We start from the raw sequence: 13,978 nt of genomic DNA, 5'->3' as shown, positions 1-13,978 counted from the left end.
TGCATCCGTCCTTGGTCTTTTCATGAAAGTAGTTTGTCCATACAGATTTTAGTACCTAAATTTACTTCTAGAATCTCTCCCACACCAGCCAGGTCTCCCCCCCCTCCCCCCCCCCCCTTCTCCTACATTTTGTTTTGTCTTTTGTTCCCTATTGTTTCCCCTTATATATAGAAAGAAACATTCCACGTGGGAAAAATTTATATAAAAAACAAAGATGCTGTGACTTACCAAACGAGAAAGCGCTGGTAGATAGACACAATAAAAAACACACAAACAAATTTCAAGCTTTCGCAACCCAAGGTAGCTTCATCAGGAAAGAGGGAAGGAGAGGAAAAGACGAAAGGGTGTGGGTTTTAAGGGAAAGGGTAAGGAGTCATTCCAATCCCGGGAGCGGAAAGACTTACCTTAGGGGGGAAAAAAGGACAGGTATACATGCGCGCGCGCGCGCGCGCGCACTCACACACACACACACACACACACACACACACACACACACATCCATCCGAACATATACAGACACAAGCAGACATGTAAATGCAAAGAGGTTGGGCAGAGATGTCAGTCGAGGCGGAAGTAGAGAGGCAAAGATGTTGTTGAATTACAGGTGAGGTACGAGGTGCGGCAACTTGAAATTAGCGGAGGTTGAGGCCTGGTGGGTAACAGAATATGACTAGTAGAGCAGAGCAAGTAGTATGACAAATACAGTAGATGTAGTAGTATCAAATCAGGGGTAAAAAGAAAAAAAAAATCAAGGAATGTACCTGGAGTCACCAGAATGCGCGTTCTGGGCTACCAAAACAATTGTGTAATCAATGCCTGATAAATAACACCTTGCTAAATGACTTGCTTAAATTTTGTTTATCAATGCATGTTCAGTAGTTAAGAAATCAATACTCATTGCATAGTTGCTGCTATTTGAGCCCAGAGAGTACATTGGTAAGCGATGTTCAGATGTTATTGGTTGCAGGCAAAACCAACATAACTACTCACCATATGTTGGAGATGCTGAGTCGCATATAGGCACAACAAAAAGACTGTCGTTCAAAATGAGCTTTTGGCCAATAAGGCCTTCCCCCCCCCCCCCCCCCCCCTACACACACACACACACACACACACACACACACACACACACACACACACACACACGACCAGAGTCTCTGGCAGCTGAAGCTAGACTATGCGCAGCAGCACCTGTTGAGAGAGGCAACTGGGTGGGTGTAAGGATGAGGCTGGGGGGGGAGGAGGAGGGGGGGGGGTGTAGCAGGGTAGGGGTGGGGGCAGTAAAGTGCTGCTAGCAGGAGCATGCAGGGTCAAAGTGGAGAAAGTGTAGGGCAGCTAGGTGCAGTCGGGAGGTTAGATGGAGGGTGGGGGAGAGAAGAGATAGTAGAAAAGCGGAGAACTAAAAAGACTGGATGTGTTGCTGGAATAGGAACAGGGAAGGGGCTAGATGGGTAAGGATAGTGACTAATGAATGTTGAGGTCTAGAGGGTTATTGGAACATAGGCCATATTCCAGGGAGAGTTCCCACCTGCGCAGTTCAGAAAAGCTGGTGTTGGTGGAAAAGATGCAGATGGCACAGGCTGTGAAGTAGTCATTGAAATTAAGAATGTCATGTTGGGCAGTGTGCTCAGCAACAGGGTGCTCCAGTTGTTTCTTGGCCACAGTTTGTTGGTGACTGTTCATGTGGACAGAAAACTTATTGGTTGTCATGCAATACTGTGGTTGCAGCTTAGCTTGGAGATTACATGCCTCTTTTCACAGGTAGCCCTGCCATTGATTGGATAGGTGATGTTTGTGTCCGGACTGGATTAGGTGGCAATGGGAGGACTTATGTGGCAGGTCTCGCATCTAGGTCTATTTCAGGGATGTGTTCCATGAGGCAAGGGTCTGAGAGCAGGGTTTTGAATAGGGATGGATGAGAACATGGTGTAGGTTCGGTGGTTGGCGGACTACCACTGTGAGAGGGGTGGGAAGGATCACATATCCCATCAAAGACAGGGCTACCTGTGAAACCAGTCATGTGATCTACTGTGCTGAATTATGTGTGGGCATGGCAACCAACACGCTGTCTGTCCGCATGAATGTCCACGGACAAACTGTGGCCAAGAAACAGCTGGACCATCCTGTCACGGTGCGCTCCGCCCCACACGACGTTCTTTATTTCAATAACTGCTTCATAATTTGTGCCACCTTGATCCTTCCTGCCAACACCAACTTTTCAGAACTGCACAGGAGGGAACTCTTCCTGCAATATATCCTATGTTCCCATAACCCTCCTGGCCTCAACCTTCATTAGTCATTATCCTTACCCATCTAACCCCTTGCCTGTTTCCATTCCAGCACTACACAGCCACACAGCCATCTATTCCACCAACACACCCAGTCTTTTTATATCTCTCCTTTTCTGCTAATCCCTTTCTCTCCCCTGCTCTCCGTCTAACCTTCCGACTGTACCTAGTTGTCTTATCCTCTCTCCACCTCATCTCTGCATGCTCCCACTAGCAGCACTTTACCTTCCGCCTCCCTGCCACAGCCTCCTCCTTGCCCCCATTTGGCTGCCTCTCCCATCATGTACTGCCTAGTCTGGCTTCAGCTGCCAGACTCTGTGGTCGTGTGTGTGTGTGTGTGTGTGTGTGTGTGTGTGTGTGTGTGTGTGTTCGTGTTCAAATGCCTTGTTGGCCTGAAGCTGATTTTGTGACAGTGTTTTTGTTGAGCCTGTCTGTGACTCGTCCCCTGCTATATGGAGAGTAATAACTATCTTTTTCATAATATTGTTACTTTCCATCCTGGATTTTCCATTGTTTCACAATTTCCTTTCTTATTCTGCTGCTTAGTGTCTATACAATGGTGAATCAAATATAAACTGGAATTTTTTTGTAAATTTATTTAAGCTTCAGAAAAATCCATACAAACCAACTTATTTTTCTGTGTAGTCAACTGAAAGAGAAATACACTTTTCCCAGCGGATAGTCAGTTTCTTCATCTCGATTTCATAAAATTAACATGGCTGTGACAGCTGCTAGTTGCCCACAAACACTTCGACAATGCCATTGTTGTCATATCTATGTCCTTCAGCTCCTTTCTGTAGTGGCCCAACAAATGGAGAATGCAGGGCCATAAGTCTGGGCACTGGGGAGGATATACTAGAGTAGATCAGAACAATTTTTGAATTTTTTGTTGAGTTTAAGCAGCTGCTTGGTGATCATGTGGGGAGTACCATAACTTACGTCAGTCTCTGTAGCAATTTCAGAAACCTTTATTTTGTGATAATCTTAAATAAACTGACTAACAATGCATATGTTCGCCTCAAGACAATTTCAGTGAGCTGCATTCTCATCTGTTTTTTGTCCTCGTAGAAACTTTGTTCCATGTGTACACTTGAGTCTTTCTCAGAGTGATGACCCTGTGCCGCAAGTCTTTCAAAATTTTGGATGGTTTTTCTTGCTTTGTTGGGAGTCTCTTGAATATAATGCATTGGTGCAGCAGATGATGGTACCTCTTGCTCTGACATTGCGATTCTGACTAAAGGAATGGCTGGACAGCATTCTAGCTACATAGAACAATCACTAGAAATGAAAGAAACACCACTCTCCGTTTACAAAAAGGCCACATAAAACCAAAATTCTGGTTTACATTTGTCTCACCCTTGCAAAATGGCATTAAATTAATCATGTAAATTATGAGAAGTCTCCAAGAATTGTTATGAGATCAGTTATTATCTGCACTCGTCACACAAATAGCTAATAGTTACCTTAACATAACCTTACAGATTGAAAAATATATTTTGAGCTTCAGCAGTTTGGGACTGGTGTGGTCGTATATTTGTGTTTTAATAACAGCTTTTTTATTATCTAGGTTAGTATTTGCTCAAAATAAAAAGTGGTGTTTTGTAATGTCACTACATTGTAAACTGATTATTACGTTTGAACATAACTTTGATCTCTGCGTTTTCATCAAAGTCGACACTCCTTGATTTCAACATAATCTGAGATTTGTGTTTATGCAATGCAGGTTTCGGAGTTCAACTTGGTATGAGGTCATTTTCTGTGTTAATCCAAGGTCAAATATTCAAAGTCAGATGCTTTGTACAATTGGCCCTTAGTTGTCTTTTGTCTGGACAGTAACTGTCACTGCTGTTTTTCTTTAATTCTGTTAATGCACTTGTAAAACTTCAAATAACATTCTCTTCAAGATGTCACGCACATTCCACATGGCCCTAACAGAATTATGTTAAGACTGTTGTAACTTCATGTGTAGGAGATAAAGGCTTAATGGCTTGAATATATACAAAGGGATCCAGAAAATATAGACTTTCTTTGATAGTTAATATCTTTGGAACAAAATGACATATCGTTGCAATTTTGTGCAGTAGTGTACTTCATTGTTTGCTCATCAGATCTTGGTGCATGCTTTCCAGCAGTTGACAGTGCAGCAGTGAATGAATTAAGATTGTCGTTTGAGCTGTGCAAAGCTGTATTGAAGTGATACTGGAAGTACAAAAACATGGAGGTACAATGGCAGTGCCATAATGTGTACGGGGCTCAGCCACCAACACATACAACAATTTATTGTATTCAGGATAAATTTGAAGCCTATGGTAGTGTTGAGGATATGCATAAGGAAAGGCCTGGCCAACCAAAAACATCAAGTCCAGCTTCCACCACTGCTGTGTTGCAACATTTTACTAGATCACCTCAAAAAGTTTCCTTCGAAGGTACCCCAACTGGTGAGGTGTATCTTCATATGCTGCAAATGTTGATTTTACCTACCATCCGAGATGTGTTTGAAAATGAAAGATTTTACCTACAACAAGATGGCACTCCGCTCACTACCGCAGAGAGATCAGAGCCTACTTGATGAAAATCTACCTGGGCAATGGATAAGTCGAAGAGGAGCTGTTGAGTACCCACCATGGTATACAGACCTCACACCTCTTGACTTCTACCTATGGGAACCTTGAAAAATGAAGTTATCTGTAGAAGCCAGCAACACTGAAGGAGCTGTGAGAAACTATCAAGGCGTCCTGTGTGGCTATCACACTGGCAACACTGACAGCTGTAGTTCAGTACACTTCAGTGGCATCGACATTGTGTAGCTGCTAATGGAGATCACTTTGAATGCATAAAATAACTTTGCCTCCATGCAAGAATTGTAGTGGTATATCATTTTGTTCCATTAGTACTGATTATCAAAGAGTGTCTACATTTTTCTGGACCTCTCTGTATAGTGAAATTATGGACTTGCCTCTGTCACTTTTAATCTAGTTTCCCTAGATCAATAGCATTGCTGTATGAAAAGTGATGATAACCTCTGTACTTTTAGCCAATTTTACCTTTACAAATTACAGTGGGACTTCGACAATAAGTTCAAAAATATAGGTTTCTCTGTAATTTTATTATTCGTGTGTGATGAGTGATTGAAGACTATTTGAGAATATAGTTTTTTCATTCTCCATTACATAGCATTTGTTGCATTATGTTGCATGCATGCTAGAAGATTTCATTCTTAAAATGCACTTGAATCATAGTCTTGATGAGAAAGATCACTCAGATACCAATTTTAAGCAGTCTTAATGTTCAAATTTCGGCTCAGCCACCTATTTACAGTGTAAAAAACACTTAAATTTATGTGTTTCAAAGGTCATTTCTTTATCAGCAGTATTACCGTACAAGAAACTTTAAAAGCAACCAATATAAAGCGTAAACAAGAGCAATGAAAATAAAATAATGCTGCTGCTTCCCTTGCAACCATGTATTCTCAAGTTGTACATCCACATCATCGTCATCTGATAAAATAGTGATGGATGTGGATGTGCATCTTACAAAGACACTGCTGGAAGGGAAGTAGCCACATTATTTTATTTTTATTTCTGTTGCTTATGCTTTATATTGGTCACTTTTAGAAGTTCTTGTACAGCAGTTCTAATGGTGAATAGTTAACCTTCAGAATATGAGAGAGAGAGAGAGAGAGAGAGAGAGAGAGAGAGAGAGAGGAACAATGCAAGAGACTGCTATTTGTTGTTACCTACACTGCTGTTTTCCTTGATAATGATCAACAAGAACCAAATAATAGGCTGCGTATGATAGAAGATGTTCTGAATGAGAGTTTAGCGAAAATTTTTCTCCGTTTGAAAATCTTTGCAGGCGCCTCTTTAATACACTACGTTCTGCACAGAAATTAGTCATCTTAGATTTAAAAATCTAGTCAATTGCCGTGCTTCATTTCTGACTGTATCACTATTACGCATAAGAATAATACGATTATAAGCATGACATGATATGTATATTTTTCCGTGTTTGCTGTTGTCTCACTCTAGTTTCGTAGTTTAGTAAGCAGACAGAATTTAAATGAGATAGCAGCAAACATGAAAGAATACGTGGCAAAATGTTTATATTTGTATTATTCTTATGGTGAAGAGAATACTGCATGTGATTCACAATTCATAAAAGTTCCTATTAGCAACCATCTCTTCTCACAGGTAGGAAAAGATTCAGAACGTAGAGTTGGCCATATTGACAAACATCCCTAACAGTCTTGCCAGTCAGATTTTCGTAGTGCATTGAAACGCTGCAACATTCGAAGATGAACAATACTTAATTTGTATTTGCTTCGATGGATAATGTATGAAAATGCAGTGGTCGTAACTCGGGGCGGAGAAAAAAAAGCTCGTCATCCACCCTCTTTCTTTTTTTTTTTTTTTTTTTTTTTTTTTTTTTTTTTACTGATGCAGAGGTTTTGGTGCCAGTATTTATCTTTGTGCCTGCACCTACCAACATTTTTCAGAATTTCCGCTTACTTTGCACTCGATTCTAAGCCGCAGGTGGTTTTTTGGATTACAAAAACCGGAAAAAAAGTGCGGCTTAGATTCGAGTAAATACGGTAGATCTACTAATGACCTTCCTGGACATTGAAAAAGCGTATGATAGTGTACATAGAAGCAAAGTGTGGAAAGCCCTGGAGAACAGAGGAGTAGCAAAACAGATTATTTGGAGGATAAGGGAAATGTACCGAGGAAGTGTGAGCTGTGTGAAGGTGGGAGGAGAGAGCTGAGCTTGGACTGAACAGAAGAATGGTTTGAGGCAGGGAAGTCAGTAAAAAGGTTATATACCGGTCATACTATGCCCTGATCCTGACATATGCATCAGAAACCTGGGTTATGAAAGGAAGAGAGAAAAGCAAAGTACAGGCTAGTGAGATGAAATTCTTGAGAAACAATATTGGATTGACAAAGATAGACAGGTTAAGAAATGAGAGGATCAGAGGGTTAATGAAGGTGGAACCATTACAGGAGGAGATAGGGAAATCAAGGCTGAGGTAGCATGGACACGTTAAGAGAATGGAGGAGAAGAGGATACCCAGGAGGATACACGAGATGAAACTGGAAGGAGAGAGACCAAGAGGAAGACCAAGGCACAGATGGCTGAAAGGAGTAGAGGAATGCGTCCACAAGAAAGGAGAAGACTGGACCAAGGTGAAGGCAGAGAGATGGTGGCAAGATGATGGAGAGGCCTATCTTCCATACAGACCTGATCAGAGGCTGGAAACTGTCCAAAATGATGATGATGATAATGATGATGAAGTAGGTGGTTGAGCTAGTATTGTAACATTAACTTTCACAACCATAAACTCACGTTCATTACAGATAAAATCAAAGTTAAGTAGTCTTTCCATACATCCCCAGCTCTACATTTTTGTTGCTTGCCACCAAACAAAAGTAGTTCTATTTAATTGTTTCTTACATTTCTTACTTTGATTGTAGCACACACATTCAGTGCAATGAGGCTTGGATAAGAGATGGTTTTCTTTTTTTTTAATAATAATTTGGTGGTAGCACTTCAATTTGCTCTAAAATAGATTCATCTTTTCCTGGCAGAAATTGTATTGCTACATGATAGTGATAACACAAACAATAAAAATGTATTATCTAAATTAATAGAATGCTTTTTTTTGGCTAGCAAATTTCTGCACAAAATAACATTTGGCTTTGCAGAGAGATTTTCTGTCAGTAACATTGTCATGTTCTTACAGCAACTTGGTCTCATTCATGCTGATTTGAAACCTGAGAACATCATGCTGGTTGATCCTGTGAGGCAGCCTTATAGAGTGAAGGTAATAGACTTTGGAAGTGCGTCTCATGTAAGCAAGGCTGTCTGCAATACCTATCTGCAAAGTCGCTATTACCGAGCACCAGAAATAATATTAGGTGAGTCTTTTTCTCTACTGAGGTGAATTCTCTGTTGTCTGACTTCTCTGTTAATGTTTAGGTAGACATTAAGAATCAAATTCTTTCCACATTATGAAAATTAGGTGTTTTCTTTTTCAGGTTTGCCCTTTTGTGAGGCAATTGACATGTGGTCGTTAGGCTGTGTTGTTGCAGAACTTTTTCTCGGATGGCCACTTTACCCAGGGTCTTCAGAATATGATCAGATTAGATACATCAGTCAGACTCAGGGCCTTCCTACAGAGCATATGTTGAATAACGCCTCTAAAACTACAAAATTTTTTTATAGAGACATGGACAGCACGTATCCGTTTTGGCGACTGAAGGTTAGTACACTACCGCTCCTACTGCTGCTGCTGCTGCTGCAACTGCTACTATGAATTCCACAATGTGTTATTAGGCAAACACCATTTGCAGATTGTACACCCTTATGTTTCTCCTATTGTTAAACTGACTTACACATCACCTTAACTGACTAGGTGTGTGATGGAGAGGGAGTGGGCTTAATGTTGACTTCAGATTGTGGCTGTAAGATGTCAAATGTGTAAAAAGGAAGCTGATACTGGAGCAGTCAATCACTGTAAGGCATGGATAATAGGAGAATAAACTTACTGTCATTGAGAACATATTTTGGTATTGGTTTTCTGCCAAAACTCCTTTCACTTTGTGGTTCACTGATGTCAGCAGGAGAGTGATATCTTATTATGAAAAGTAGAATCTTGTTGTTAGAGCAGTTTTTTTTCGTACAGGCCATAGTAATTATTATATGGACTGCCTATTTTCGGCAAATTTTAATCACCATCTTCAAATCTGAAAGAGATTTTTACAACAGAGTTTTTACAGTATTAAAATTCGAAATTCATTATGACAATTTTTTTAAAAAAATATGTGTATTACATACCATCTCCATACAGCAAACATTGTGCCACTCTACGTAGTGCACTGTCATCTAGTTATGAACATATAGAATCTAAACTATAATGTAGATAAAAGCAATTATGAAAAATCCGGTGTCAAGATTATAACAAAACATGTCAGAGGTGCACATACCTTACTGGATCAGACACATTAGAGCAGCGTTATATGTCCCGCTATGTGGCGGGCTCGTGATTGGCTATCATGGGGCTCCAGCCTTTGCAGCATCTTTTTCACTTCCATGCTGCATATCTGTCCTCTTGCTATTTTTTCCCCCTTCCCAAGAGAACTTGTTTAGGGTGTTTTTGTGAATTTGTTCCACATTTTCAGTAGCTGACATGAGAACTCTCTCTCCACTGTTTTTCGTTCCATTTTGCCTTTCTTCGTTTACCTTCTCCTATTCTTCCACCGCTTCACCATTTGAGGCTCCTCTTTATCTTCTATTCCGTTGGTTCTTGGAGGAACATAGACATATTAATAACTTGAACACAAAGTATTAATATACTATATAGTGTAATAGCAAAATAATAATAATAATAATTATATTATGGCTGTTCAAAAATTGAGATTTTTTAAAAAATTTGCACCCATTTCTAAATGATAAAATTAAAAAAAAATTGAGTATTTTTGAGTCCACTAAACATTAGGAAATTCACCCACCAACCATCAAATTTTTCTGAGATTTTCGAGCCACTAATTTATTTATTTATATCTGGACCACTTAATATGAAATGACCCAGTAAGAAAAAGGAGGACTTGAGTTTATTCTCCCATTATTGCTTTTTTATTTATATTCTCTTGCTTTTTTGAACACATTTTTCTCAGCTGTTCATTAATGCATATGCGAACTAAAACAAAATAGATTTCTTTTCTAAATGTCATATAATTTTGTATGTCATTCCTCATTTCTTCATTATTCTTTCCATGTTGTCCAAAATACGTTGATCTTTTGTGACTTTCAGTATTAGTGTGTTGCTGAATCGTGAAAGTCTAGTTTCAATGTCTCAGATATATTGTTGCAGGTTTTCAAAGTATGCATGTATCCTATTCTTTTGCAGACTCCTGAAGAGCATGAAGCGGAGACTGGAATAAAGTCCAAGGAAGCAAGAAAATACATTTTCAATTGCCTTGATGACATTGGTCAAGTAAATGTTCCTACAGACTTGGAAGGTGGAGAACTCCTTGCTGAGAAAGCTGATCGGAGGGAGTTCATCGATCTTCTTAAAAGAATGCTGACAATGGACCAGGTAGCAATATTTATGTCATAGTAGACAAAATTTTGCACAAAAAAGTTGGCCAGAACAGTTGTAATTTGGAAACTGATGGTTAGATATAGAAACATTATGTAATTCAATTTAGTCATATGAACCTCTGTAATATTTTTATCTAACACATAGTTGTGATTTTTAAATTTTAGGAGCGCCGCATCACACCTGGTGAAGCACTCAATCATGCTTTTGTGACACTGGCACATCTTGTAGACTATGCACATTGCAACAATGTGAAAGCTAGCGTTCAGATGATGGAAGTTTGCCGTCGCAATGGGTATAATGGTACATCAACGACATCTCATCATCAGACGGCGCAGGCTGGACCACCTCCTCTGGTCAACTTTGTACCCAGTTCCAATGGCAATGTTACCTTAACGTTCAACAATCAGCTGAGCAATCAGGTACAACGCCTGGTGAGAGACAGGGCCGGATATGAAAACCTGGTTTGTTATTTTTTTAAGCTTTTTGTGCATTTATTTATTTATTATTTATCCATTCATTCATTTTCGTTACAGTCTTATATGTTCCATTTGTATTATATCTGATTTATACACATTATACCCTTTCCATTTTCCGTTTCTCATTCTTCCCTGTATATTATTTTGTATTATATTTTGTAGCAGGTATTCTTTTAAAATTGTGTTTATCAGTGCAAAGATTGAACTTTTTGAACTGCTGTCCAGAAATGCTTTATAAATGTATTTAAGTATATATTTTTTGCTACATTGATATCAAAAGTATTATAGTCCTGTGACAGAATTGGAGTAGGAAGTGCCGGGTTGGTGGATTGGGCAGGTCATGCACGGGGTGTTGAGCAGGGATAAGACCCCTCAGGCGTGGGGTTGGGAATGGGAGCTTTATACGTATGGACCAGGATCTCGTGTAAGATGGTGGGCTTTAGGAGTAGCGGGAAGGATCTTGGGTAGGATGTTCGTCATTTCTGGGCAGGGTTATAGATAATCAAAGCCCTGGCTGCCAAACTGTGACCAAGAATTGCATTGACCATCTAATAACACAACGTGCAGCAGGGCATAACATCCTAGAGTTTAATGGCTGCTTCACAACTCATGCCATCTGGATCCTCCTCTCTGCCATCAGCTTTTCTGAACTATGCAGATGGGAAGCTTTGGCCTTAATCTCCATTAACCTACTACCCACACATCCTTTATCCAACTGTTTTCCCTTTTGTGTCATCATCATCGTGCACTGCACTCCATGAGCTCCGGTACCCGTGTATCACGTGCCTAACCCTGTGTCTGTGTGTGTGTGTGTGTGTGTGTGTGTGTGTGTGTGTGTGTGTGTGTGTGAGGGCAGGAGGGAGAGAGAGAGAGAGAGAGAGAGAGAGAGAGAGAGAGAGATTGATAAAGAGTTCTCTCTCTCTTTTGTATGCATCTGCTGACCACTCTGTGCTTCTACTATTCGGTGAGTTACTTACACCCCAATATAAACTACACATGCTAGTGCTTTACTGAAATGCAGAAGGAATGCAAAGAGAATGGTTGAGTTACACACACAAAGGTATCCCAACAGGTGGTGCTTAGCAAGAATGACAATTCAGCAAATATGCAAAAAACTTGCTACTGCTAGGGCACTGGAATATAATGCAGAGGGCAAGAGCAAACGTGCAACAAGTGGAGCGAACCAGATAAATGTTTTGACAAGTGTTGCTTATAATCTGTTTTGTATTCCTGCCCGCAGATATCAATATGAGTGCAGATGAACTGACACAAATCTTGCATGGGAGTAATGCCTGTGAAGCATTATATGGGCAGAACTGTTGACTCGTATTTTCACCTGTCAGCAGTGACAGGTCAGGGTCAGTCAGTTCTTATGCTGACGTCAGCTACCTTGGACCTAGTATTTGGCTTGCACCATGCTCTGTTTCTGCATGCTAGTCTTCAGTCATTCATGCTATTTCTATGCTTGTTTCTGTGTGGTGTTCGACACTCTGCTGCTCGCATGTTGAGTTATATTACCTCTTACGGGTTTCAGCTCCCCGGCTCTGTCGTTGTGCCACTGTCAGCTTGCATACTTACATTTGTGCCTACAGTTATGGTATCTCAGTATTATAGTGTCCTGTGCAGATACAAAAATCCACGTGTGGAAACTCCTTTGACTAATCAGTGGTTAGTTTGATGTTACGTCTTACTGATCTACCTGCCATACATGTTTACATTGTGGCACACTTGGTTGCACCCATTCCTGAAGGTACTGACCTATATGAGGTGCGACAGAAGAATAAGTTTCTCATTTTCCATTATTCCCCTGGTAGTGTGAAAGCTCTTTGGCAAATTAACCAGCAGAAAAACTGATATAGATTATACAGAACTCCTTCTTCTGCTTCAACAGGAGAGGAAATAGGTCACTTTGTGCTGGGTGCTAGGACATATGATAGGGATATGAGGAATTGAGCAAGCAGTTCCAACAGTGAAGGAAATCTGTGAGGATTTTGAAATTGGTGAACATGGTAGTCCTGTTGTATGCTACTATCTTGATGTTGGGCCAGATATATACACCTGTAGGAGAAAGAGTGGCTGGTGCTGAGAAACAAGAAGCTGCAGGCGGTGAAAGCAGCAATGTACATCTGACATTCTTTCTCCTGATCACAGACCCACGATGAAAATACTCTCCCTTGTCTTCTTATGCATGACTTTTCTGCTCCTATGAAAGAACATCCTGGTTTTGGTTTTTATTGGGCAAATTTTAATGGACAGTGTTTTTTTGTTCTGACAATAGGACAGAGGTCAGCTTAAGTAGGGACCAGCCCTCTGTGGTACAAATATTCATACTTCAAAACATTTTGTGCATTGTCAGGATGTAAACCTATGCTTTTATGCTGAAGATCTTTATTACATGATTAGTTTTAGTACTCGATCTAGTAAATTTTTATGAATAATTTGTGTGTGTGTGTGTGTGTGTGTGTGTGTGTGTGTGTGCGTGTGTGAGAGAGAGAGAGAGAGAGAGAGGATGTATGCGTGCTTGCATGCATGCATGCCAGTGAAAGCCCATATGTTTGCTAGATTTTATTGGTATCCCAAAGTAAATCTTGGGAGGAATTTATTTGATTTGCCCTTAGAGAGGGTTACTTTCCGGAAATTAGTTTTGTGTTTACTGTTGTGTTTGCCACCTGTGACATAGTTTTTATGTAGGCTATCAACACACAATTCACTTTAATTTGTATTATGTTCTTTTGCCTGTTTCAGTATCAGTTGTACAATGGGCGATCGGTAGCACGGCAGTACACCAATGCTGCACGTGGTGATCCATTTCATCAGCATCAGTTGGTTTCATCCATCCTTTGTCCCACTGGCTATCAAGGAATGGGTTCTCCTGCTAAACATGTTACAGTTGTAGCTCAACAACCTCCTCCGCAGTTGCAGATTCAGCCACCTATCATATCTCAGCAGGTACAGTAGATTATTTACATCAGTTACACATCACATAATGACCAACTAAAAGCTTCACTTATGGAATAATCATAATTCATTAAAAATAAGACATGTTTTAGTAGCAAAAGAAATAGATAATTGTATGCACTAAAACATTTAGTGAGTGGAACTGATGGCATAAG

At 40.2% G+C, this 13,978-nt stretch overlaps 1 protein-coding gene across 5 annotated transcripts in view; it reads left to right on the top strand.

Moving 5' to 3' along the window:
• The window catches only part of LOC126412841 (homeodomain-interacting protein kinase 2), a 212,253-nt gene that overhangs the window by 67,182 nt on the left and 131,093 nt on the right, over window positions 1–13,978 (top strand). For 4 of the 5 annotated variants that reach the window (XM_050082687.1, XM_050082685.1, XM_050082683.1 and 1 more), the window contains exons 6-10: window positions 8,029–8,203; window positions 8,324–8,547; window positions 10,195–10,386; window positions 10,554–10,850; window positions 13,611–13,814. In XM_050082687.1, coding sequence (XP_049938644.1) covers window positions 8,029–8,203; window positions 8,324–8,547; window positions 10,195–10,386; window positions 10,554–10,850; window positions 13,611–13,814 — 1,092 coding nt within the window. The remainder of the gene's footprint in view (window positions 1–8,028; window positions 8,204–8,323; window positions 8,548–10,194; window positions 10,387–10,553; window positions 10,851–13,610; window positions 13,815–13,978) is intronic. The other variant, XM_050082684.1, reaches the window with a different exon arrangement.

This window comes from Schistocerca serialis, chromosome 7, assembly GCF_023864345.2.
Source record: "Schistocerca serialis cubense isolate TAMUIC-IGC-003099 chromosome 7, iqSchSeri2.2, whole genome shotgun sequence".
Taxonomy (NCBI): domain Eukaryota; kingdom Metazoa; phylum Arthropoda; class Insecta; order Orthoptera; family Acrididae; genus Schistocerca; species Schistocerca serialis.
Note: the sequence above shows the minus strand (reverse complement) of the source record. Positions and strands in the feature narration are given on the sequence as shown.